Source organism: Neoarius graeffei, chromosome 9 (genome assembly GCF_027579695.1).
Source record: "Neoarius graeffei isolate fNeoGra1 chromosome 9, fNeoGra1.pri, whole genome shotgun sequence".
Lineage (NCBI taxonomy): Eukaryota > Metazoa > Chordata > Actinopteri > Siluriformes > Ariidae > Neoarius > Neoarius graeffei.
In genome coordinates, this window is record NC_083577.1 from 16,637,490 (window position 1) to 16,663,296 (window position 25,807).

Sequence of the window (25,807 nt, forward strand, 5' to 3'; positions counted from 1 at the left end):
AGCAGGGGCGTGTTTAGCCTATTTTTGGGGGTGCTCAAGCACCCTCAAAAACACTGCTTTTGGACGTAATTTTCAGAAATAAGTGCCCTTGCGCACTGCGCAATGAATGTGTGCGCGGGCGTGTGTGTGTTCTTGAATTCACCTGTTACGTGATAGTTCTATGACCAGTAAAATACCTCTCCTCCTTGCGTCCCCTCTGATTGGGTTGCCTGTCCGCGCGAGTGCTTGCTACGACATGGTGGTTTTTTTTAACTGGATTCCACGCCGATGAGGAACTCGAAGTAGCACCTGAGTATTACTGGCATAGCGAGATGTGAAGGTACGGACTGGAGTTACAATTGTTAAACACAACACAATAATATGCATAATGCAATATTGATGTTCCCTGGTCTATGAACAGAATGATAAAAACGACATTTATCATCCATATCGAGATACTTTTGTGCAGAGCTGTACAAGTGCTACGGTGCTAGACAATTAAACAAATGACTATCAAAAGAACACTGCCAAAATATAACAAATATAACAAAAAATATAAACTAATGTAAACTAATGTAAAATCATAATAATACACACTATTATTACACAATAACACATTAACAATTACCACTGTTCAAAATGAATAGCTCCAACATTACAAATGCAGTAGTAGGTCTTTAGTTAAAAATATAACGTAAATATTTGTGTCAGTGGTTGTAAATGTGTAGATATCATAGTTTATTGGGTCAGCTTCTGTTAAAACATTGCATAAGTCTAGTCTTGTCTAGTCTCGTCTTCTTGTCTAGTTAAGTCAATGCGGAATAAACGTGGAAACACTGTCGTTCAAGCCAGGTGCCTCTGTCAGCTCTGGGGGCTAAGCACCCCCAAAGATCAGATGCTAGAATCGCCACTGCTAATTAGGACCACGTAGATCCTTTCTATTTTGTGCTACAACGTTAAGTGTGTGTGTGTGGTGGGGGGGGGGGCAGTGTGCAATTACCATTATTTATTTTTTACTAAAAGCACCATATCTCTGCAACCATAATTTTTTTTTTCAAAATTGCAAAACCTAGGCTCTTATTCCGGTCACACCTGCGCGCCATGGCGCATGCATTAGTTAGACTCTAGGGCACGCTCCGGACTGCACCCGTGCCGAGTGAACTCTCGCATGCATGCCGTTAACTATGCACACCTGTACAACTGAGGACAACAGTTGACTTGCTAACTTTAGGACTGCCGTTGTCATAAACAGTTTTGCACTCAAGTTTCCATCAATTAACAGTTTATAACTTCAACAAAACAGACTTCTTGTTAAAACTATAATGAATTTCCTGGTTTCACAGTTATACTTTGTGACTATATAGGACACAGTTATAGAAGTGAGTTCTTTATAATCATGCTTTCTGTTATTACCCAAATGAGGATGGGTTCCCTTTTGAGTCTGGTTCCTCTCAAGGTTTCTTCATGTCATCTGAGGGAGTTTTTCCTTACCACCGTCACCACAGGCTTGCTTATTGGGGATAAATTATGGATAAAATTAGCTCATGTTTAAAGTCTGTAATTTTCTTTAAAGCTGCTTTGCGACAATGTCTTTTGTTAAAAGCACTATATTAATAAACTTAAATTGACTTGACTTTATTGTTTGCACAAAGACAACCTGGGCAACAGTCTGAATCTTGGTCTAAACAAAAGTCGGGCAAAGCCAGCTTATATTCTCTTATGCTGATGTCTATGTCCTTTGCACACACACTAGACCAGATAGATAACACCCAAGGTAAAGCAAAACATGAGCAAAGACAAAATAATCATGACCCAAGGAAGAGATGTGTGTACGTTACTAATGAGCAAAGTACAGATATGTGACCCCTCACCGAATCCAGGGACACTTGTCGGCCGAAACGAATCCAAGATAATTGCAAAAGAAGCATTTTTTTTTTCGAAATTTGTGATTTTTTTTCCATCATGTGCAAGTTGAGATCTTGAAGAATGCAATCAGTATTTCAGATAATAGATTGTTTTGTTGGAAAAGCATACATTTTTTGTTGCAAATTGTCTCATTTTTGTCAGGACTGTAGCCTGCTGGGGGGTGTGGGTAAATTACCATATGGGCCATTCACATGATGATTTAAGTCTTTTGGGGTTTTTTTTCCGCGAATCAGCTGTATGATCCGAGCTGAGCGCATGGCTACTTAACTGCATACAGGCGTGTGATTTCACTATGGAATGAGTTACTAAACAGAGCGCAGAGGAGCTGACACACCGCGAAGCAAACAGACACATAGTATTTACATCGGAGATAACCATTTCTAGCAAAAAAAAAACGCAACCTCGTTTTCCAGATTGAATGGAATACTTGAATGATTGGATGATACACGGACCATTCTAGGATTACATTCCATCGGAGGCACTGGTGTGTGCAAGGCGCCGTTTCTCTTTCTGATGGGGTAAGTTTATTAATCTAAGGCTGTGTGGTTATTTTTGCATGTAACGGAGAGTGTTGTGGTTTGGTTAAGCCTAGGTCACAACCGGACGTACGATTTTTTGGCCGTGTGATTTTTGGCGTTTCCCAAATCGCTGCGTTTTTTTTTTGTTCACGGAGAAAGACGCGCGTTGGCCGTAAGTTTGTCTTGCAACCTGAAAAAAACGTAAGCGCCTGTAGAGTTTGTTTGACATGACAAAGAACCGCTGCGGCCGGTCTGCGGCTCGAAAATCAGCACATCACATGCGCGCTCTCGTGAGTTTCATGCACGCTCTCCATGTGTTTCTTGCGTTTTTTGCATGTAGACCGGCTGTAGGAGCACATACGGCCGGTTGTGACCGAGGCTTTACATGAAACTAGTGTTGTTAGTTGTGTCATCATCGTGCTATCTTTCTTTCTTACGGTGTGAGTAATTTTTCAACCACAAAACGTTAAAGTATACTTTAGGACTTATTTTTGTACTTCATAATTGTGTTGGGCATACTTTGCATGGAAGGAAAATTGACGTGGTGATCTTTGTTTGCATGAAAGTAGTATCGTGCTAGCTAGTAGGGCTTTCCTTAATGTCATGCAAATGAGCACCATTATGTGCCCGCCCTACACCCAGAGTAGCTGAGATGGAAAACTTTGAGGGCGATTTTCTCCCTTTTCTGTTTTAAGAAGTATACACTTTCAAAACGCCATACATTCTTCAAATATTGTCAGATCTCCACATGGAAGGCATCATTGGAAAGCTTAGAAACTGTACTTTCTGAATCTGTCAGTAACTCAAAATGCCCCTGGGCAGACATGTGTCCCTGGATTCTGTGATCTGCCACATATGTTTTATGAGTGAACTAAGACCCTTACTGAAATCACACTAAATTGTGCCTTGTGCCACACTTTGCAGCAGTTCCCTATCAGACAGAAATGTTCAACACAGATACCTACCACACTTGATTGGGCTCCTGTCCCTAAAAATGAAGGCAATTATAACCTTTAGGTTGCTATAATGTACTTTTAATCAGATGTCCTCTGGCATGCGTCAGCAAACTCCAGCAGCTTTTCTTCCAAAATATGAGATTCAGTTACAGTTGACTTGTGGGTAGAGGAAGTAAACAATGAGTAAAAAGACTTCTGATGAACTGAAATGTTGGTACTGTTCCACTCTATTCACACGTGACTGGAGTTTATTACGAATTAAACTTTCTGGTATCTCAATGGCTCCATTTTAGTCAAAAGTTGAAGTACTACACTGATAATGGTATAGTTAATGCATGACTTATGCCATGATAATTGAGGTCACAACGACTTAAGGTCAAAAAGAAAACATTAATCTTATTTTAAACATGACTAAGATTACATATTTTGCCTTCCACAGAACTTAAAAGACAAATCAAATGAAAAATACAGTTCAAAATACAGATAATTTTTAGCCAAAATGGTAATAATAAAGATATTTAAATTGACAACTTTAAAATCATGCAGTCTCTCAGAGTTGGTGCATTTGTGGGTTTTAAATGACTGTGAACACTAATACAGGTTCTCTCCTGTGTGAATGCATCAGAGATGCTCACAAGCAATTTTTTTGCAAGTCCAAGTCAAGCCTCAAGTCTCTTATGGTTGTAATGAGCATTTTATCATCAGCTACATGCCATCCAGTCTGCTTATTACATTGCATTGTTCTATCTAAGGAATTCAAAGCATGCACTGCACTATCATCTATTAGCATACAGTATCAGTATTGATTAGTTATCACTTTAAACAGACTATTGCAATGTAATATGAAACAACACAATGAACGCTCTCTTTTCAAATTAATAACTGTATTTTGCAACATTTTCATTTTTTTTCAGTCTGCACTAAAGGATACATGATGTTTGTCTGTGTTGAGCATCAATTATCAAAAAGTAATTATCAGTCATTTCTTTGTTGGCTGGATAGCACACCTTTCTGATTGCTTCACATTTTTCAGTATTTACATTTTTGATGAAAAACTTTGAAAGTCAACTGGCCCCAACCATGAAGCAACAAAAACTGATGACAGATCATTTTCTTTGAACACAAATGAATGAATGAAGAAATAAATAATAACAGTTACAACTATAAAGCCTTCAATAACTGCTTGACCATCTTCTCTTAATACCCTAGATATGGGCCACAAAACATTTCTATTAACAGGATTTTAGGTGTCCTCCAGTGGCCTCAGACCAAGAAAATTTAATGCAACAGAATAGTTATATTTGAAAAAGATCAAGGTTGAGAGTGTCTTTGCAGTAAGCCTGGCTCAGTGAAGGCGTATGATAAGGACTCATTGACCAAATACCCTCTCCATTGGTGCACAGTTAGTAGGAACACCAAGCACTCTCATAGCCACAAGACAGAGCCTCAGGAAGACCTTTCCATGCCTTTTCCAGAATTCCAGGCAGTCCAATTAATCAGTGGACATCTGGAAATGGCGAACAAGTTCAGCCTTGACAGATGAACCATAGTCTACATTCTCCTTGTTACTTTTCTTCTAGGAGCCAGAGAAGAGACATGGAGTTTTAGCAGGCAGTGGCTCATCCTGATCATCTTCTCCACTACTGCTCTCTGGTATGGTGACTTTCCAAGCCTCAGCCAATACAAGATCTGAAAAAGTTCCACAGAAATCATGGTTAGTTTCAATATGACACTGATATACACACCGTGGTGATGGTTAAGTAAATGAATCAATCAAGATCAAGATTTTATTGACGTTAGTAATGCATAATGTAATGTTAATGTGTTTGGAAATGGTGTGTATCAATTATCATCTTTACCTTACTCTTGACTTCATCTGGTGTAAGGACAGTACAGTGCTTTCACCAAACCAACAAGTGATGAGTTGCATTTAGCATACTGACAAGACAGCTGTTGAGTGAGAGTGCACAAAGGAGAGATGCACTGAGTCTCACCACTTTCTCCCCTTGAGTGTGGTCTGTTGCTTGAAGAAATGGAGACAAAATCTCCACAAGTTCTTTCAACTGACTCTATTCCCTTGCTGATAAGCACAAACCTTTATGTTCTTGGTCTTCCAGGAGAGTATTTAGACTTTGGGGATCCAGGTCAGTGATTGCCTCCACAAGGTGGAGAGTTGTATTCCATTGTGTTGATACAGCAGAGGGGATGCTTTGATCGGCTCCATATTCTGCTTCAAATGCTTCCTTCAGCCCACAAGTGGAATAAAGTAAACTGCAGAATTTTGTCACCGTCACTATTGCACTGTTCACAATTTTTGTCTCCTTCAGTCTAATCTCACACAATAAGAAGCAAGGCACAGGCAAAGCACTGTAGCTGCTGTTGCCATCAGCTGCTCTGGATGGATTGTACATCATCCTGGTTATCCTCACTCATGTCCTCCCAGAGGTTGCTGTTTTCCAGGTCATCTTCAACGGCTTTTGTAGCCAAGGGAAAACAAACTGAAGGCTTTCTTCACATTTGAGGCATTATCACAGATAATTTTGTGTTTTATATTAAAGTTGTCACATTTCTCACTTATTCTTTCTTCAGTGTGTGACCCTGTAAATTGTTCGCAACTTAAAAGAACTGTCTACAGTCTTGGGCTGTTTTTCTCCATTTCCATGAAGTGGGCTGTGACTCCTAAAAAGCCACACATACTCCTGGGAGTCCAAACATCCAGAGTCAGACACAGTGTCTGCCTTTTCGAGTTTGGATTTTATCTTGGACTCTTTTTCTGCCAGTAGCTCACTCAGAGATCTGGGTATGGTGCATCAACTTACTGGGCAGTACCTCTCTTCCACCACTGACATGAAATTCTTGAAGCTTGGCTTGTCCATCAAAGACAGAAGGAGGTTGCATGAAATGCTGAGGTCCTGTATGGATTCAGTCATGGCCTTCTCTCTGGGATGGTCCTGTTTGTATACTTCCACACCTTGTCTGACTCAAGAAGGAATCAATGCTGCTCTGTCCCTCTGCACTGGCCACTTTTTTTTTTTGGTTGAAATCAGTAAAACATGGAGGTGAACATGTACAATCAATTTAGTTGTTGAATATAGTACTAAGTACTAGTATTAAGATCTGGATGACATAGCTAACATTTTGTGTTGGAAAACCCATCTGGAACCACAGAGTTCTGAGAGAACGGGTTTTAAGCTAATGTTGCAGGCGAGATGAATTTTTTTTTTCTAAATATAGGGTGGCTAAAAATGGATATAGACTAACGTTATTCAAGATAACAGGAAAATATTGCCAATATTATTCGGGAAGCAATAGGCGAATAGCTGTAACCTATTTTTTCAATATTTAAAGTGCTAGTCGAATGAAAATTACAGTGGTGCTTGAAAGTTTATGAACCCTTTAGAATTTTCTATATTTCTACATAAATATGACCTAAAACATCATCAGATTTTCACATAAGTCCTAAAAGTAGATAAAGAGAACCCAGTTAAATAAATGAGACAAAAATATTATACTTGGTCATTTATTTACTGAAGAAAATTATCCAATATTACATATCTGTGAATGGCAAAAGTATGTGAACCTCTAGGATTAGCAGTTAACTTGAAGGTGAAATTAGACTCAGGTGGTTTCAATCAATGGAATGACAATTAGGTGTGAGTGGGCACCCTATTTTATTTAAAGAACAGGGATCCATCAAAGTCTGATCTTCACAACACATGGCATGAAAATAAGAGGAGATTTCTGAGGACCTCAGAAAAAGCAATGTTGATGCTCATCAGGCTGGAAAAGGTTACAAAACCATCTCCAAAGAGTTTGGACTCCACCAATCCACAGTCAGACAGATTGTGTACAAATAGAGGAAATTCAAGACCATTGTTACCCTCCCCAGGAGTGGTCAACCAACAAAGATCACTCCAAGAGCAAGGCATGTAATAGTCGGCGAGGTCACAAAGGACCCCAGGGTAACTTCTAAGCAACTCGCTCACATTGGCTAATGTTAATGTTCATGAGTCCACAACAATGGTGTGCATGGCAGGGTTGCAAGGAGAAAGCCACTGCTCTCCAAAAAGAACACTGCTGCTCATCTGCAGTTTGCTAAAGATCACATGGACAAGCCAGAAGGCTATTGGAAAAATGTTTTGTGGATTGATGAGACCAACATAGAACTTTTTGGTTTAAATGAGAAGCATTATGCTTGGAGAAAGGAAAACACTGCATTCCAGCATAAGAACCTTATCCCATCTGTGAAACATGGTGGTGGTAGTATCATGGCCTGTTTTGCTGCATCTGGGCCAGGACGGCTTGCCATCATTGATGGAACAATGAATTCTGAATTATACCAGCGAATTCTAAAGGAAAATGTCAGGAAATCTGCCCATGAACTCAATCTCAAGAGAAGGTGGGTCATGCAGCAAGACAATGACACTAAGCACACAAGTCATTCTACCAAAGAATGGTTAAAGAAGAATAAAGTTAAATGTTTTGGAATGGCCAAGTCAAAGTCCTGACCTTAATCCAGTTGAAATGTTGTGGAAGGACCTGAAGCAAGCAGTTCAGTTCATGTGAGGAAACCGACCAACATCCCAGAGTTGAAGCTGTTCTGTACAGAGGAATGGGCTAAAATTCCTCCAAGCTGGTCTACAGGAGTGATCAACAGTTACCGGAAACGTTTAGTTGCAGTTATTGCTGCACAAGGGGGTCACACCAGATACTGAAAGCAAAGGTTCACATACTTTTGCCACTCACAGATATGTAATATTGGATCATTTTCCTCAATAAATAAATGACCAAGTATATTATTTTTATCTCATTTGCTTAACTGGGTTCTCTTTACTTTTGGGACTTGTGTGAAAATCTGATGTTGTTTTAGGTCATATTTATACAGAAATATAGAAAATTCTAAAGGGCTCACAAACTTTCAAGCACTACTGTAAATAATAAAATCCCAGATTTTCAGTGCGATATGCTCAAATAGGTTGTAAAGTTCACAGGTAAATAAAAAGTTGGTTCGAAAAATAATTTTTTTGCATTTGAATTCTGATCCAAAAGTCACTAAAAGCTTGTCTGCCATTATTAGCACGCAGTAATTTACAGGTCAGTGTCACTGCATGCATGACATCATATACGCCACTGCCTTTTTTTGTGTCTACACAAACTCTATACTCTTCTCTGCAATGGCATGGGTTCTTGATACTGATTTTTTTTTCAAAAATGACAAAAGCTCTTCAAATTCGTCCTCAATCTTTGGTTGGTTGTCTGAGGACGATTTAGAACCTATAGCCACGGAGAAAGAGGCGGACGAATATGCAAGCCAAGTTGCTTGTTAAGAAGAGGAGCAAGAACTGCTCGAGGTTTTCTGGAACCCAGGAAATTAATACATGGCACAAATCATAGTTTGCTTATTAATTTTTAAATTGATTTTGTGTTCAACTTTCACAGTTATGATAAAGCAGTGTCTCTTTGTCATCTCTGTAACCTCACTTGGTAGGCACAAGGCTAAATAATGGCAATAAATAAGCACTTTCACTTTCAGTGCTGGAGCTGGCAGAAGTGGGTGGTGCGTTTGTCATATGCATTGTGCACAGCAAATGTGCAACAGCCAGGAATTTGTTAGGGTTCACCTCCAAAACTAAGTTGTTCATAAAACTGCAACCTTTTCTGGTTCTAACAGTACCAATTAGGACCATGTAGACCCTTTCTATTTTGTGCTACAATGTTAAGTAGAGGTGTGTGTGTGGGGAGTGTCAGCATGCAATTACCGTTATTTATTTTTTACTAAAATTCAGATGCTATAGTTGAAGGAGAGGATGGAAAAGCTGTTTGTTTGTGCTGATGATGCAGTATTTGAAGAAGGATGAGTTGCTATTTGTACAACAGTAGACACAGATGCTTCAACTGTTTTGGCTATTACACACTCGGATGAAATACCTAAAGGAGAAGATAGAAAGCTTGGACGTGCCAAGTTTAGTGAAGATCTGTTGAAAGTTTGTGTTGATAAATGTAACATGAAAGGCATTGAGGGAGGGGGTGGGTGGATGTGCCCCCCAGGCACCTCCCTGGGGCCAGTACATGAATTTTGTTTATACCTGCAAAATTCAGGGTCATTCCCTGACCTACTTGCCAAATTTGGTGAAAATCCATTGAGAAATGGCGATGTTCACGCAAGACAAACAAACTTTTCTGCTTATTATATAGATAATGTCCAGAAGTGATGTCATTTTCGTAAGTCTAGCACTTTAAGAGTAGGCTACAACCGTACTGTATAACATCACTGGGTCTCCAACTAAGGGCAGTTTATATTCTGCTGTTAATTAACACATCCATCTTAAGCCCAATGTAATGCTGTTCTAATAAACCTATAACGTTATGGGGTCAACAGTAAACCTTTAGGATAACCTCCCTGTAGCCGACATTTTTAATGAACAAACATGCTTGCTCACTGTCCATAGGCGCAAATCTGAAATGGTCTTTCACATTACCAAATGACTGACCGAGCTATCTGGGTGTGTTTTGAGAAGCCTTATTAAATTTGACATGGTTGATCCAGCAACCTGTATTTTCACACCACCCACCATGCATGCAGCCATTCTTTTGTTTGCAGTTGTGCTTACTGCCATGGTCACGGTGAAGTTACGTATGAAAGGAAGAGATGGAAAGACATTCAGCTCACCAGACATTTCCTTAAATACACTAAGTAACTTTAAAAACGCATATTGATAAAACTTGCTGAATTCGTGCTGAGTTTATCTCAAGAAGAAAAGAAATATATCACAATGGAAAAATAACTTCGTTCCGCCCGAATAAGTTCCAAATCTGTGCTCAAATCAGAATTTAAGGGAGTTGTACTCAATAACGTACAATATGACTCGGGTAGTCAATGACATGGACAGGCTTTAATTTTCAAACAAATTTTGCATACACTGTACACACACAATCTTGCCTATAAATACCCGGGGGAAATGATGGGAAAATTGTCATTATTGAAGATGCCACGCCTAAGCCAAAATCAACGTGAACAGGCCATCGGGATGTTGCGTGCCGGAAGTACACAGACAGAGGTCGCCCAGCACTTCGGTGTTCATCATTCGACCATTTCCCGTTTGAGTCAGCGTTACAGACAGACAGGGAGCACCAGGGATCGTCCACGCCCTGGTCAGCCTCGAGTCACGACGCCAGTTCAGGATCAGCACATCAGGCTAGCTCACCTCCGTGACAGATTCCTGACACCCTCAGTCACTGCCGCCACGAAGAGTGAACGCCTAGTTGCAAGCAAACGGAGGTCATACACGATACTGAACCTGTAATTTCGTGAACATGGACCAACTGTCACTTTGAATTTTTTATTGTGAATTAATTCTTGAGTTTGACAATAAATGTCCTTTATCGATGTTTCAAGGTGTGTGTGCATTACATACAATATCATAAATTTCAAATATATGCATGGATCTAAAGTGATATCGTGTTGAATTCCATTGTGCGTTTTTAAAGTTACTTAGTATATTTATGCACCAAAAAATGAAAATAAAATATTGTTCAAGAATCCCAAATCTCAAGTCCGAGTCGAGTCTTTTGAGGATGAGTCTGAAGTCAAGTCTCAAGTCACTGCGTGTGCGACTTAAGTGTGACTCGAGTCCGAGTTGCAAACTCGAGTCCCCATCTCTAGAATGCGGTGGTGTTTTTGAAGATTACCATGTTGAGTAAAACTCTTGCCACACTATGAGTAGTGATGAGGTTTCTCTCTTGCGTGAATGCGCTGATGTTTTTGGAGATGACACTGTCGAATAAAACTCTTGCCACACTGTGAGCAGTGATACGGCTTCTCTCCTGTGTGAATACGCTGGTGTTTTTGGAGATTACCCTGTCGAGTAAAACTCTTGCCACACTGTGAGCAGTGATACGGCTTCTCTCCAGTGTGAACGCGCTGGTGTTGTCGGAGATGACCCTGAAGACCAAAACTCCTCCCACACTGTGAGCAGTGATACGGCTTCTCTCCTGTATGAATGTGCCGGTGGTCCTGGAGATGACTCTGCCGAGTAAAACTCTTGCCACACTGTGAGCAGTGATATGGCTTCTCTCCTGTGTGAACACGTTGGTGTTGTCTGAGCTGACCCTGAAGAGTAAAACTCTTGCCACACTGTGAGCAGTGATATGGCTTCTCTCCTGTATGAATGTGCTGGTGGTCTTGGAGATGATTCTGTTGACTAAAACTCTTTCCACACTGTGAGCAGTGATAAGGTTTCTCTCCTGTGTGAATGCGCTGGTGCTTTTGGAGATTACCATGCTGAGTAAAACTCTTTCCACACTGTGGGCAGCGATACGGCTTCTCTCCTCTGTGAATGCGTTGGTGTCGTTGGAGATCACTCGGCTGATTAAAACTTTTTCCACACTGTGAGCAGTGATAAGGCTTCTCTCCTGTGTGAATGCGCTGGTGTTTTTGGAGATGACTCTGATGACTAAATCTCTTCCCACACTGTGAACAGTCATATGGTTTCTCTCCTGTGTGAATGCGCTGATGTTGTCGGAGATATCCCCGAAGAGGAAAACTCTTTCCACACTGCGAGCAGTGATACGGCTTCTCTCCTGTGTGAACACGGCGGTGTCGTTGAAGATGACCCTGATGACTAAATCTCTTCCCACACTGTGAACAGTCAAATGGTTTCTCTCCTGTGTGAATGCGTTGGTGGACTTGGAGATTACTATGTTGAATAAAACTCTTTCCACATTGTGAGCACTGATAAGGCTTTTCTCCTGTGTGAATGCGCTGGTGTCGGTGGAGATCACTCTGATGACAGAAATTCTTTCCACACTGTGAGCAGTGAAAAGGCTTCTCTCCTGTGTGAACACGCTGATGTTTTTGGAGATGACACTGTCGAATAAAACTCTTCCCACACTGGGAGCAGTGATACGGCTTCTCTCCTGTGTGAAGGTGCTGGTGGATTTGGAGATAACTCCGGCGAGTAAAACTCTTCCCACACTGGGAGCAGTGATACGGCTTTTCTCCTGTGTGCATGTGCTGGTGTTTTTGGAGGTCACTCTGTTGATAGAAAATATTTCCACACAGTGAGCAGTGATGTTGCTTTTCTCCTACATGACTGCAATGGTGTGTTTTAAGGGTATTCTGATCATCAAAGCTCTTTCCACAGTCTGAACAGTGGTAAATTTCTTTTTGTATGGCATTCTGAGAAGGGTCAGAACTGAGAGTATCAGATGATGTTGACTGACTACTGGAGCCTTTGGAGGGGATCTGAAGCTCATATTTAATCTCTTCTGATTCCTGCAGTCTCACATACACTTCATAGTGGCATCTCTGGATGTGTTTGTGGAGGTCAATTTGAGACGCATAGGAAAGAGGACATGCTGAGCAGGAAAAGACTTGCAATAGAGCGCTGTTTACTTCTGGAGAAGTGAAAGGACAAAAATATAAGAAATTGAACATGAAATGCAAAAAAATATAAACATGTAACAACTTTATCCCAAAGTAAATGAGTGTTTGAGGTTAAGTAAAAAACATTTGAGATTCTACATGAATGAAGACTTACTAATCTGTAATTCAAGAAATGAAGAACAAAGAATAAGTGGATCAGGGAATGGCTCTGATTGTGTGCAAACTCACAAAGCGAAGTGCTACAGAGGGCTGTTGGGAGATGTATGTGATGGTGAACACATCTACTTAAGTGATGCTTCACTGAATTCAAAATCATACAGTTCCTGAAATAGTTGCCACTACCCTGAAGCACTACCAAGTCATGAGAAAACGTCTGCTACCAGACTTGTTAGCCCAGCCAAGTAAGCAGCACAGAATGAAGTAAAGTGGGATGTGTCAGTATGTACAAGGTCAGAGAAGCTCCCAGATCCTGCACCTTACATTATCAGAATGATGCAGTGCTGCATTAATGCAATGCCAAATAATCCTCCTGGCAGCTTTGACAACTTCTGAAATGCTGAGACCAAACAAAAAGTTTAAGATATAGCAGCCTCAAGCTAGGAATACTGGTAGATTCAATAAGGTGCTGGAACAGCAACTGCTGTAGCCTCATGGGTTTGACTGACCACGAACGAGTGTCTGGATTCTGTTTGAGCCAATGTCAAGCCTAGTCTAATTACAGCTCATCCAGAAGTAACAATTAGAATCTATTAATAAGGAGAACTGAGTCCTTGCACTTAAAGCTCCAAAAATATAACAATGGGCCTTATTTATCAAGCTGGATACAAACAGATTTATTTGCAAATGGTTTGTATTATAATTTACACAAGAAAGTTTCAATTTTTACATCTCATCTCATCTCATTATCTCTAGCCGCTTTATCCTTCTACAGGGTCGCAGGCAAGCTGGAGCCTATCCCAGCTGACTACGGGCGAAAGGCGGGGTACACCCTGGACAAGTCGCCAGGTCATCACAGGGCTGACACATAGACACAGACAACCATTCACACTCACACCTACGGTCAATTTAGAGTCACCAGTTAACCTAACCTGCATGTCTTTGGACTGTGGGGGAAACCGGAGCACCCGGAGGAAACCCACGCGGACACGGGGAGAACATGCAAACTCCACACAGAAAGGCCCTCGCCGGCCCCGGGGCTCGAACCCAGGACCTTCTTGCTGTGAGGCGACAGTGCTAACCACTACACCACCGTGCCGCCCAATTTTTACATATGGATTTTATATATGTATTACACTGTTTAAATTACTTATTTCAATTATACATATTTGTGGGATTTTATGAAACCCGGTCAATTCACCTCAGTGAAATTTATTAAAGAAAGTGAGGCAGCATAAATTAAAAATGTATGTGATGCCAATTAATTAAAAAGAAATGCAAATGTCTAAAAAAGGGATGGTTTAGATGGTGTGGAAGCCAGTTCCATTTGCACCAAGTGACCCATACGTGACCAAACTGATATGTCTCAAGTTAAAATGTGCCACATATTCCCTAGTGTGCTGCATGCCAACACTGGAAAAAGGGCAGAGCGAGGCACAGACAGACTAAACTGGGCAGGAAATGCAAATGTCTAAAAAACGAGTCTGCTACCAGACTTGTTAGCCCAGCCAAGTAAGCAGCACAGAATGAAGTAAAGTGGGATGTGTCAGTATGTACAAGGTCAGAGAAGCTCCCAGATCCTGCACCTTACATTATCAGAATGATGCAGTGCTGCATTAATGCAATGCCAAATAATCCTCCTGGCAGCTTTGACAACTTCTGAAATGCTGAGACCAAACAAAAAGTTTAAGATATAGCAGCCTCAAGCTAGGAATACTGGTAGAATACTGGTAGAGCCAACAACCAGGAAGACAATACAATAACACCAGCTTAGTCGTTGTCGGCAGTCCATCGCTAGCGGTAATGGTGATAAAAACAATGCAATACTTCACACCACGTAGGTGTTGGCGGCATCCTTTTATGCATGCGCTGATTGCGCTTAATCCAGGGCAGGTGCTTGTCTTCAGAGCACGCGTCAGTGAAAGTCTGCTGCATGCACCAGTGTACACAGGCGTGACAATCACATTCCTTTAATTAAACTTGTAAATACATAGTAATAAAAAGCTTATGGTCAGGACAAGCTAATACATGGTCAGGACAAGTGAAAAATCTTGCTGCTTGTCTGACTGGACAAGTGGATTAAAGACTACGTTCAGACTGCACCCTGAAACGATCCATATCCGATTTTTTTGCCCATATGCGACCTGTATCCGATTTGTTATTGACAATCTGAACGACACAGTTCCGATTTTTTCACATGCGACCCAGGCCGCTTGGATATGTGGTCCTAAATCCGATGCATATCTGATATTTTCACATGCGACTGCAGTCTGACCGGACAGGTCGCATTCATGCGACCTACACGTCATCAACAAGAGACAAACGTCACTATTCTGCATTGGCTAATCCCGCCTCTTTGGTGGAAAACAACAACATTTGTACAGTTTTCAGAATTTAAATAGACTTTTATAGAATTGATCAAGCTAATGGTGGATTTGGTAGGGACCTGGATGTTTATCTGTTAGCCTGATTAAATAAAACAGTTTCTATAACTGATTTATAACTTAAACCATCCTGTATTACAAGATAAGATTGTTCTGGAAATTTCCAGTAATTTGACACCTTCGGTCTCATTAGTCTGTTGCCCACATTAATCAGATTATTGTGTGAGTTCCGCCACCGCCACAAAAACCACATCGCCAGGTCTCGCCTCATCTCCATAGCAAACTGCACTGGTGTTTATGCACCTTGAGCCAGCGCTGAGAGAAGTTGCAGAATTCAGCTGGCTATAAACAATCTAAATAAATATTTATAAAAATGTAGAAAGTTTATTAATATGATGAAATAAATATGTGCAAATTATTAAGCCTGAATTAAGAGTTTGGTAATACAGCGGCCGTATCCCAAATGACTGCCTGCTGAAGCTCGAGTGCACTATATACTGTAGAGTTTAAAAATCCATTACTTCCTAGTAACATGCAGTGCACTTGTATAGAAATTAGAGAGACATTTAGGAGTCAACCCTCATTACCAGGCTACACGTTTTCATTTCAGTTCAGAAACAAAAAACACACACACGAGACCTCGCACTTTAACACTAACCAGATAATTAAACAAAACAAAAAATCATTAAACTTGAAGAGCGCGCTTTTTTTTTGTTTACGTATTATGTAGATGTGCTTATTACGTGTCAATTTGCGCATGCGGGACACTTTTGGGTCGTTTTCCGTTCATATTGGAGATCGCACACAAGTCTCATATAATTGGTAATGTGAACGACCTAACAAAAAAATCGGATTTCACAACAAATCGGATATAAGTCGTTTCAGGTTGCAGTCTGAACGTAGTGAAAAAGTTAATGTCGAGCCCTGAACATGCATGTGTTTTGTAGCCTGTGAGCAAGTAATCAATACAGTCCATGAAAGCCCATGATCCTGAACTTGACCCAAGTTCACAGCTGATGTCAGAGAATGGTATTCCACGCTGATTGGCTGTGTGTGTGTGGTATGCCGTGTTGATTGGATGAGCAATGCGGAATTAATATTCATAGGTAACTTATGGTGGGCGGCACGGTGGTGTAGTGGTTAGTGCTGTCGCCTCACAGCAAGAAGGTCCGGGTTCGAGCCCCGTGGCCGGCGAGGGCCTTTCTGTGCGGAGTTTGCATGTTCTCCCCGTGTCCGCGTGGGTTTCCTCCGGGTGCTCCGGTTTCCCCAACAGTCCAAAGACATGCAGGTTAGGTTGACTGGTGACTCTAAATTGACCGTAGGTGTGAATGTGAGTGTGAATGGTTGTCTGTGTCTGTGTGTCAGCCCTGTGATGACCTGGCGACTTGTCCAGGGTGTACCCCGCCTTTCGCCCGTGGTCAGCTGGGATAGGCTCCAGCTTGCCTGTGACCCTGTAGAACAGGATAAAGCGGCTAGAGATAATGAGATGAGATGAGGTAACTTATGGTGGAGCCTTCAAGCCAGGTACAAGTGAGCAAAACACTGATGGGTTGCGGCTTAATTACAGTTTTTCACAAACAAAACGGTGGAAAACAACTCAGCAACCGTGGCAGACCATAGTTGTGAGACCGCGATGGCCAGTTTGCTGTATGTTGCTCACCAGCCCAAGTCTGACAGTGAGAGCATTTAGTCATCCGCACTACTGCCAAAATTTAACGATCAGTATTTTTGAACAATTCATGCCATGTTGCATCACCATTCACTTTGTTTGATGTGAAATAAACTGCAGTCTCCTTTGGAACAGTACACTGCTTGTGAGATGCAAGTGGGTATTGTATTGACTTTTTTTTTTATACCTTGCCCAGAACGGAGTCCACCACGGGGTGAGGTATTGTTTTCGGTGGGGTTTCTTTGTTAATGATATAGAAAAACAGCTGGACCAATCTTCATGAAACTTTCAGGATAGATGGGCATTGGTCTCAAATAGAACCTCCAACATTTTGAGGGTCATCCAGTCAAGGTCACCAAAAAGGTCAAAATTATTTTTTCACAATATCAAGTCAAGTTTGTTTGTATAGCACTTTTAACAATAGACATTGTCCCAAAGCAGCTTTACAGAATCTGAATGACCCAACATGAGTCAATTTTATCCCTAATCTATCCCCATTGAGCAAGCCCGTGGCAACGGTGGCAAGGAAAAACTCCCCCAGACGCCATGAGGAAGAAACCTCGAGAGGACCCAGACCCAAAAGGGAACCCATCCTCATTTGGGCAACAATAGACAATATGACTATAACATTAACAGTTTTAACATGAAGTCAGTTTCGTTGATGTTATAACTCATTAATGGAAACTTGAGTGCAAAACTGCTCATGACAACCGCAGTCCCAAAGTTAGCAAGCCAACTGTAGTCCTCAGCCACAAAAGCACTACTGTAAGTGTCCAGAGTGTCTTCCAAGTGTGAATTTCAACTGTCCATATGGGGCCATCCTCCACAGGAGCAAATGTGAGGAGACTCCAACCAGACATAGGGCATTAGGATGGATCAGGCAGGTCCGGCAATATCTTCCTTCATATTCATTCAGATGTGTTCTGATTGGCTGAGAGCAGTACGGTGTGCAAATGAGAATCAGAACTATGTTTATTGGCCAAGTTTCTTCACACCCAAGGTCAAAATCAAGGTCACCAAAAAGGAAAAATAATTTTTTTGTGATATCTTCCTTCATATTCATCATAAGTGCTACTGGGCAAGGTTTGTTTTGCCTGGCAATACTTGTTTTCTTCCTGTTTTTAGGGTGGGAATTCAGTAAAATTATAAGTAAAATATAGCCCCCCAACATGCTGAATTGGTAAAAATCAGCTCTCGATGTCACCAGAAGCCACAAAATGAACCCTTATATTTCAAAATTTTCCAGGGGAGCATGCCTCCAGATCCCCCTAGCTTACGCACTGCATACAGCAGTGTGCTCTCAGCACTTCGCTGCACTCGGGGGGCCACTACCCTTTCCAGTTTTTCTAGGAGAAACCCTAATATGTATTTGTCTTGAATCCATATCCACGATGCTCATGGGAGCCTCATCAACACAGCATATCCTAATCTTCGCCAAGACTGAAAAAGTGCCTTTACATTTGGGGATCCTTCGGAGTGCATTGTGCGTGCTCTTGGGACCCAGTCGTTATTGGAAACACCTGATACTGATTTGAGCACAATCAGCACGTGCACATAAGGATGCTGTTTTCATCGAGACTTTGCAAGTATTCGGTCAAGTATGCAGCGGTAGACGAATCCAAGTACAGGAAGAGTGTTTATTAGCAGGCATGATATTTACAATAACAGAACACAACCCAAAAGCAAAACAGAAAAGCAGTGTCATGAAGCAGAGTATTTAACTAGTCATAAACATGGCTTGAAACAAACGTGACAATGATAATGATACTTCACAAAGCCTCTGTGAAAACAGCGTCTTTATATGCACATGCTGATTGCGCTCAAATCAGCGTCAGGTATTTCCCATAATGACTGTGAGTGAGGGTGACAGTCAAGTGTTTGTCTGCTGTGTGACCACAACTTTTAGCCCACCTGATTATCACCATGCATCGTCACCAAAATGCCTCATTTTCATTAATGACCCATTACAAATCGTGAGCTGTCGTGTGACTGTAGCTTAATGATGGACTGTTGTTTTGCTTTACTACAGTTTACAGATTACTACAGTTGTTGAATAGGGCTATTAACTGGATTTTTATTATTTACCATTTGATGATCTCAAATGCATTAAATAGGCAATAAATTCCACTAATTAACTTTTAACAAGGCACAACTTAATTGAAAAGCATTCCAGCTTACCATCTCATGAAGCTGGTAAAGATAATGCCAAGTGTGCAAAGCTGTTAACATGAACAGTGGCTACTTTTCAGAATCTAAAATATGTAACATTTTTTTTTGCTTACCACACAATTTCATAGAAATGTTATTTCGTGGCGGCACGGTGGTGTAGTGGTTAGCGCTGTCGCCTCACAGCAAGAAGGTCCTGGGTTCGAGCCCCGGGGCCGGCGAGGGCCTTTCTGTGCGGAGTTTGCATGTTCTCCCCGTGTCCGCGTGGGTTTCCTCCGGGTGCTCCGGTTTCCCCCACAGTCCAAAGACATGCAGGTTAGGTTAACTGGTGACTCTAAATTGACCGTAGGTGTGAATGTGAGTGTGAATGGTTGTCTGTGTCTATGTGTCAGCCCTGTGATGACCTGGCGACTTGTCCAGGGTGTACCCCGCCTTTCGCCCGTAGTCAGCTGGGATAGGCTCCAGCTTGCCTGCGACCCTGTAGAAGGATAAAGCGGCTAGAGATAATGTGATGTGTGATGTGTGATGTTATTTCGTGGTTTTGATGTCTTCAGTATTGTTCTCCCATGTAGAAAATAATCAAAATACATGTGACTTACCTATAAATGAGGAGTGTCCAAACTTTTGACCGATACTGTGTCTATAGTCTATATATAGTGTCTTGTTCTGATATTGTTTTTCTTTTATTGCTGTACTTAATCTACTGTTAGTTGTACTGCTGCAACATAATTTGGAGCTTTGTGAGCCTCATTAAACCAACTGGGGTGTGCACACCTGCTAATTTATGGGCGATTTGCATTCAACAACATGCATGTGAGTAAAAAGCAAAAATCAGCCTTTTGTAAATTTGGCATTTTTGAAAAACTTGTAATTCCAGCAGACTTTTTACAGTTCAGGTTGACATATGCGAACATTTACAACCCCGATTCCAAAAAAAAGCTGGGACACTGTGTCAAATATAACTTAAAGCAGAATGCAATGATTTGCAAATCCTTTTTCAATCAATAGTCAATTGAATACAAAGACCAAGATATTTAAAGAAATATGAGGTAAGAGTTTTACATTAAAACATCAGCTTCAGGCGGCACAGTGGTGTAGTGGTTAGCGCTGTCGCCTCACAGCAAGAAGGTCCTGGGTTCGAGCCCCATGGCCGGCGAGGGCCTTTCTGTGCGGAGTTTGCATGTTCTCCCCGTGTCCGCGTGGGTTTCCTCCGGGTGCTCCGGTTTCCCCCACAGTCCAAAGACATGCAGGTTAGGTTAACTGGTGACTCTAAATTGACCGTCGGTGTGAATGTGAGTGTGAATGGTTGTCTGTGTCTATGTGTCAGCCCTGTGATGACCTGGCGACTTGTCCAGGGTGTACCCCGCCTTTCGCCCGTAGTCAGCTGGGATAGGCTCCAGCTTGCCTGCGACCCTGTAGAAGGATAAAGCGGCTAGAGATAATGAGATGAGACATCAGCTTCAAAATCATTTTGATGATTTTGAAGCTGATGTTTGATGAGTCACTTGTTTTCAGGAGAATGGCTCGTCTTCCAGTCCGCACCCAGCCAGCCAGTTATAGCACAACGTAACTCTGGTGGAGTAGATCAGGGGAGACATTCATCCTCATGACCTCTCACTAGACCTACAATGACGCTTTACAGTACCATGGCCAGGTTCCAAAATCAGCCATCAACGGTAGCCATAAAAATAAACTAAACTAGTATACTCAGTATGGACATCATGGCAGTTGAGGTGAAGAGACCAAAGAAGACAGTCAGAGGAAGCCAGGAAGAGAAAGTGTGTGAGACACCAAGCAAGACACTGGACAAGAGTAAATCATGGACTGGATTTTACTTGTTGCTAAGAGCTCAGAGTGATAAAAGGCTGCAAAACAGACACCAAGCTGGGCTTCTTTCTGTTGGACTATTAAGTAATATTATAGTAGCTGCCTTGCTATGTGTTGTTATATTACACTTGCTTGATGTTTGGCTGTGTTGGCAAACTTGTCAACTTGCTAGCTTTTGATCATAAGCCAAGTTGGCTCATTTCAACAGAGGTTTAGCTGCTAGCTACATCTTGAGGTGATGTTAGAAAACTTGCAAGATAACACTCACACAGAGTTACTGCTAATAAGTGCTCATGTCAGCTGCTGTCTCGCTTTGTTGCTGAGATTGCTACCCAAGTTTGCATCACTTTGTGTCAAGGGCATTCAAGTTTTGTCAGGTTAATTTAGTTGGACTAGCTGTTCTTTTTTTTTGTTAGCATCCCCCAGCATTAGATATACTGGTGTTAGTATGGGTCTGGTTATGTTAGCTTAGTACGCTACTACTCCAGGTTGTGTGCAATACTTGTGCAAACTTGCAGCAAGGCAGAAGCAAAAAAAAAAAAACCACACACACACACACACACACACACCTTTGAGCTTGCATGCTTACTTCAAGATATAAGCAGTCATCTGACTCATGGCTAACAGCAAAACAATGACAGAGTACATCCCTAACAAATTTATTTATGAAAAACTGCGACACAGGCTGTAACCTTACTGGTGTTCTCCCTGTATCATGGAGATTTGTAGTTTTCCCAGATGACAATTTATCCAACCTCATTTACATCTCAAGCTAGCATGCAAATTAATTATTCACATCAAAACAATTATTCAGTCTGTCAATCTCTCATCAAATAAGCCTTGAAAACTTGCAACTTTCATGTTCAAAAAATGACTGTATATTTACAAAAAACCAAAACAAAAGTATATTCTTTTGAATATTAAATATCTTGTCTTTGTGTGGTATTGAACATAGATCGAAATGCATTTGCACATCAGTGGATTCTTTTTATTTATGTTTTACAGTGTGTCCCAACTTTTTTGGAATTAGGTTTGTATACACTTCTTTACAAAATGATTAATAAAATGAGTCCCAAATGTAACCAAACTGTATAGGAACAAAAAACTGCCCATCTTATTCACTAGTGTTTCATGATCTCATCCACATATCTTTTCAAGAAGACAATGTATTTGTTTGTTATAAATCATCTTTTTCCCCCTTCCTTTTTCACCTGTTGTTACATTTCTTTCTTCAAACAACATGTTTGGTTCAAGACAGGACACTATTTTCTTCACAGTCCTCATCAGGAAGTGACAAGAAAGGTAAGGACAATCCACAGTATTTTGGAATAACCATCTTTGAGTTTATTCAGTATGTTGAGGGGAAGCTGTTTAGCTATTCTTCTTCCTTTATCAGTAATAAATGTATTTATGAGAAATATAAGTGTGGCAGCAGGGGTGTGGCCAAGCATCGGTTTGTGAATGGAGGGTGGGGTCAGGGAAGGTGAGTGGCAAAGTCACTAACTGAGACCTGGTGTCAATTAATGTTGTGCGTGTCTGTTGCAGTGACAGAGGAAAGAAAAAGAGGAAGAACAAAGAGGGGGCAGCTCTCCCGACCAGAGCACCTACGTGTGTGAATGTGTGAGAATAAAACACTGAAAAGCAGTAAGAAAATAACAAAAATAAAACCCGTCTTGACACCATTCTCCGCCTGTCTGCACTTCAGTATTGCTCCCCCGCTAGAGTTGTACAACCCCAATTCCAAAAAAGTTGGGACAAAGTACAAGTTGTAAATAAAAACGGAATGCAATGATGTGAAAGTTTCAAAATTCCATATTTTATTCAGAATAGAACATAGATGGCATATCAAATGTTTAAACTGAGAAAATGTATCATTTAAAGAGAAAAATTAGGTGATTTTAAATTTCATGACAGCAACACATCTCAAAAAAGTTGGGACAAGGCCATGTTTACCACTGAGAGACATCCCCTTTTCTCTTTACAACAGTCTGTAAACGTCTGGGGACTGAGGAGACAAGTTGCTCAAATTTAGGGATAGGAATGTTAACCCATTCTTGTCTAATGTAGGATTCTAGTTGCTCAACTGTCTTAGGTCTTTTTTTGTCGTATCTTCCATTTTATGATGCGCCAAATGTTTTCTATGGATGAAAGATCTGGACTGCAGGCTGGCCAGTTCAGTACCCGGACCCTTCTTCTACGCAGCCATGATGCTGTAATTGATGCAGTATGTGATTTGGCATTGTCATGTTGGAAAATGCAAGGTCTTCCCTGAAAGAGACACCGTCTGGATGGGAGCATATGTTGCTCTAGAACCTGGATATACCTTTCAGCATTCATGGTGTCTTTCCAGATGTGTAAGCTGCCCATGCCACATGCACTAATGCAACCCCACACCATCAGAGATGCAGGCTTCTGAACTGAGCGCTGATAACAACTTGGGTCGTCCTTCTCCTCTTTAGTCCGAATGACACGGCATCCCTGATTTCCATAAAGAACTTCAAATTTTGATTCGTCTGACCACAGAACAGTTTTCCACTTTGCCACAGCCCATTTTAAATGAGCCTTGGCCCAGAGAAGACGTCTGCGCTTCTGGATCATGTTTAGATACGGCTTCTTCTTTGAACTATAGAGTTTTAGCTGGCAACGGCGGATGGCACGGTGAATTGTGTTCACAGATAATGTTCTCTGGAAATATTCCTGAGCCCATTTTGTGATTTCCAATACAGAAGCATGCCTGTATGTGATGCAGTGCTGTCTAAGGGCCCAAAGATCACGGGCACCCAGTATGGTTTTCTGGCCTTGACCCTTACACACAGAGATTCTTCCAGATTCTCTGAATCTTTTGATGATATCATAATCTACAGTGCATAATATGTTCAAACTCCTTGCAATTTTACAATGTTGAACTCCTTTCTGATATTGCTCCACTATTTGTCGGCGCAGAATTAGGGGGATTGGTGATCCTCTTCCCATCTTTACTTCTGAGAGCCGCTGCCACTCCAAGATGCTCTTTTTATACCCAGTCATGTTAATGACCTATTGCCAATTGACCTAATGAGTTGCAGTTTGGTCCTCCAGCTGTTCCTTTTTTGTACCTTTAACTTTTCCAGCCTCTTATTGCCCCTGTCCCAACTTTTTTGAGATGTGTTGCTGTCATGAAATTTCAAATGAGCCAATATTTGGCATGAAATTTCAAAATGTCTCACTATCGACATTTGATATGTTGTCCATGTTCTATTGTGAATACAATATAAGTTTTTGAGATTTGTAAATTACTGCATTCCGTTTTTATTTACAATGTGTACTTTGTCCCAACTTTTTTGGAATCGGGGTTGTACTACAGTAAGATTATTTAGCACTCTGATGGAGAATATCCAGACTTAACAGAGGACTAACAATAGCAAGAAATGGCCTTCACCCTCTCTGGTTGGTAGATGTCATATGATAGGGGAGACCTACTTGGTGGGTGGGAAGTGACCAAAACTAGTGCTCTGGCAGGGTGCACTGGTTATAACAGACTTCATTGTACAACATGCTTTCATCCCAGAAACATTTTTAAGGTAGGAAATTGGTCACTAGAAGGTGCAGAAATACCTCTATACTTTGAGACTATCGTAATATTTTGCTGTCTCATTGCTCCTAGAGGTGCATAAATCCAGTTATTCCAGAGTCCTTACTAGAGACAGAAATTTTGATCAAATCACCCCTACCTTATGGGCACTGCAGTGGCTCCCAGCAAAATTATGCACTTATTATATTAGTAATGACCTTTAAAAAAATAAATAAATAATAATAATAATAATAATAATAATAATTATTATTATTATTATTATTATTATTATTAAAAAAGCACTAAACGGTCTCACTTCACTATCTGGGCAGACTTTTCATCTTTTATGACCCAGCACACCTGTTTTAATCAAAAGGTGCATGTTATTTATTAGTATCTACAACAATCAAGCCTATAGCAGGGGTAGAGCATTCTCCTACAAAGCACACCAACTATGGAATAATTTTCTCATTATTTTCTGACTGAGGTACAGTCTCAATCCTTAAGTCTTGGTTTGAAACCTAGTGGTTTAGACAGGCATTTTGTTAAATAGCTTTTCTCTCGGGTAAAGATGCAGACGTTGGGGGTTCATAACTTTGGTCAAGCTATATGTTAGTCCTCATGCCTGATGGGATGCCAGTGCCTGATCCAAACAAACATTGTCTTTCAGGGCTACTCCGCTATACAAATATAACTGAATCAAACTGAAATGATTTGTGGAATGTATGGACTTCACCATTCATTGAGCACTTTTTGTTCCAGAGCTCATCAAAGGCAGGACTGATTTTTTTGGCGTATCTCTCTTCATACCACACCAAGAGCTCCTGTCCTGGGTTAATGGGGCAACAGCAACGATACAGAATTCCCCCTTGATACTGAAAGGCCACAAGATTCTGTTCTTCATTATTACGGGCACAATTCACATACCTAAAAGAATGAGGCAAAAAAGTGGCAGAAAAGGTAAAAATCAGATGAGAGCTACAGACCGACCAAAAGCATGAGGAAGATGTCAGTGACGTGAGAAAAATCAAGTTCTTCCAAGAAAGTAGGAGCTGTAAAATCAATGACTAAACAAAGACTGAACTACTAGTGTATTCCTTACCTCATCCAATTTGCATGTATCTCTCTTTTGGCATCTATGTATTCTTTACACTGCCTGCTCCTGCATATCTGTAGAAAAATTACACAGTTATATTTTCTTCATGAGATAAATCTATGCCTTCAGGTTAAATAAGATATACAGGAATGAAAACAATGGCTCATGCCATTACTGTTCTATTATCATGAAGGC

The 25,807-nt window shown here is 41.0% G+C and overlaps 1 protein-coding gene and 1 long non-coding RNA gene across 2 annotated transcripts in view; both read right to left on the reverse strand.

The window, feature by feature from the left end:
- Positions 1-4,246: 4,246 nt before the first annotated feature.
- LOC132891484 (uncharacterized) lies at positions 4,247-6,762 on the reverse strand. Its single transcript, XR_009655325.1, has 2 exons — positions 5,239-6,762; positions 4,247-5,068 (listed from the first exon to the last, which is right to left on the reverse strand). It is a non-coding gene; the product is annotated as an uncharacterized LOC132891484 (long non-coding RNA).
- Positions 6,763-10,253: 3,491 nt separating this feature from the next.
- Positions 10,254-25,807, reverse strand: part of LOC132891483 (zinc finger protein 431-like) — a 57,039-nt gene continuing 41,485 nt past the window's right edge. Inside the window, exons 5-7 of the mRNA XM_060929098.1 lie at positions 25,619-25,686; positions 25,253-25,443; positions 10,254-12,775 (exon numbers count right to left, since the gene is read on the reverse strand). Coding sequence (XP_060785081.1) covers positions 11,094-12,775; positions 25,253-25,443; positions 25,619-25,686 — 1,941 coding nt within the window. The 3' untranslated portion in view covers positions 10,254-11,093. The remainder of the gene's footprint in view (positions 12,776-25,252; positions 25,444-25,618; positions 25,687-25,807) is intronic.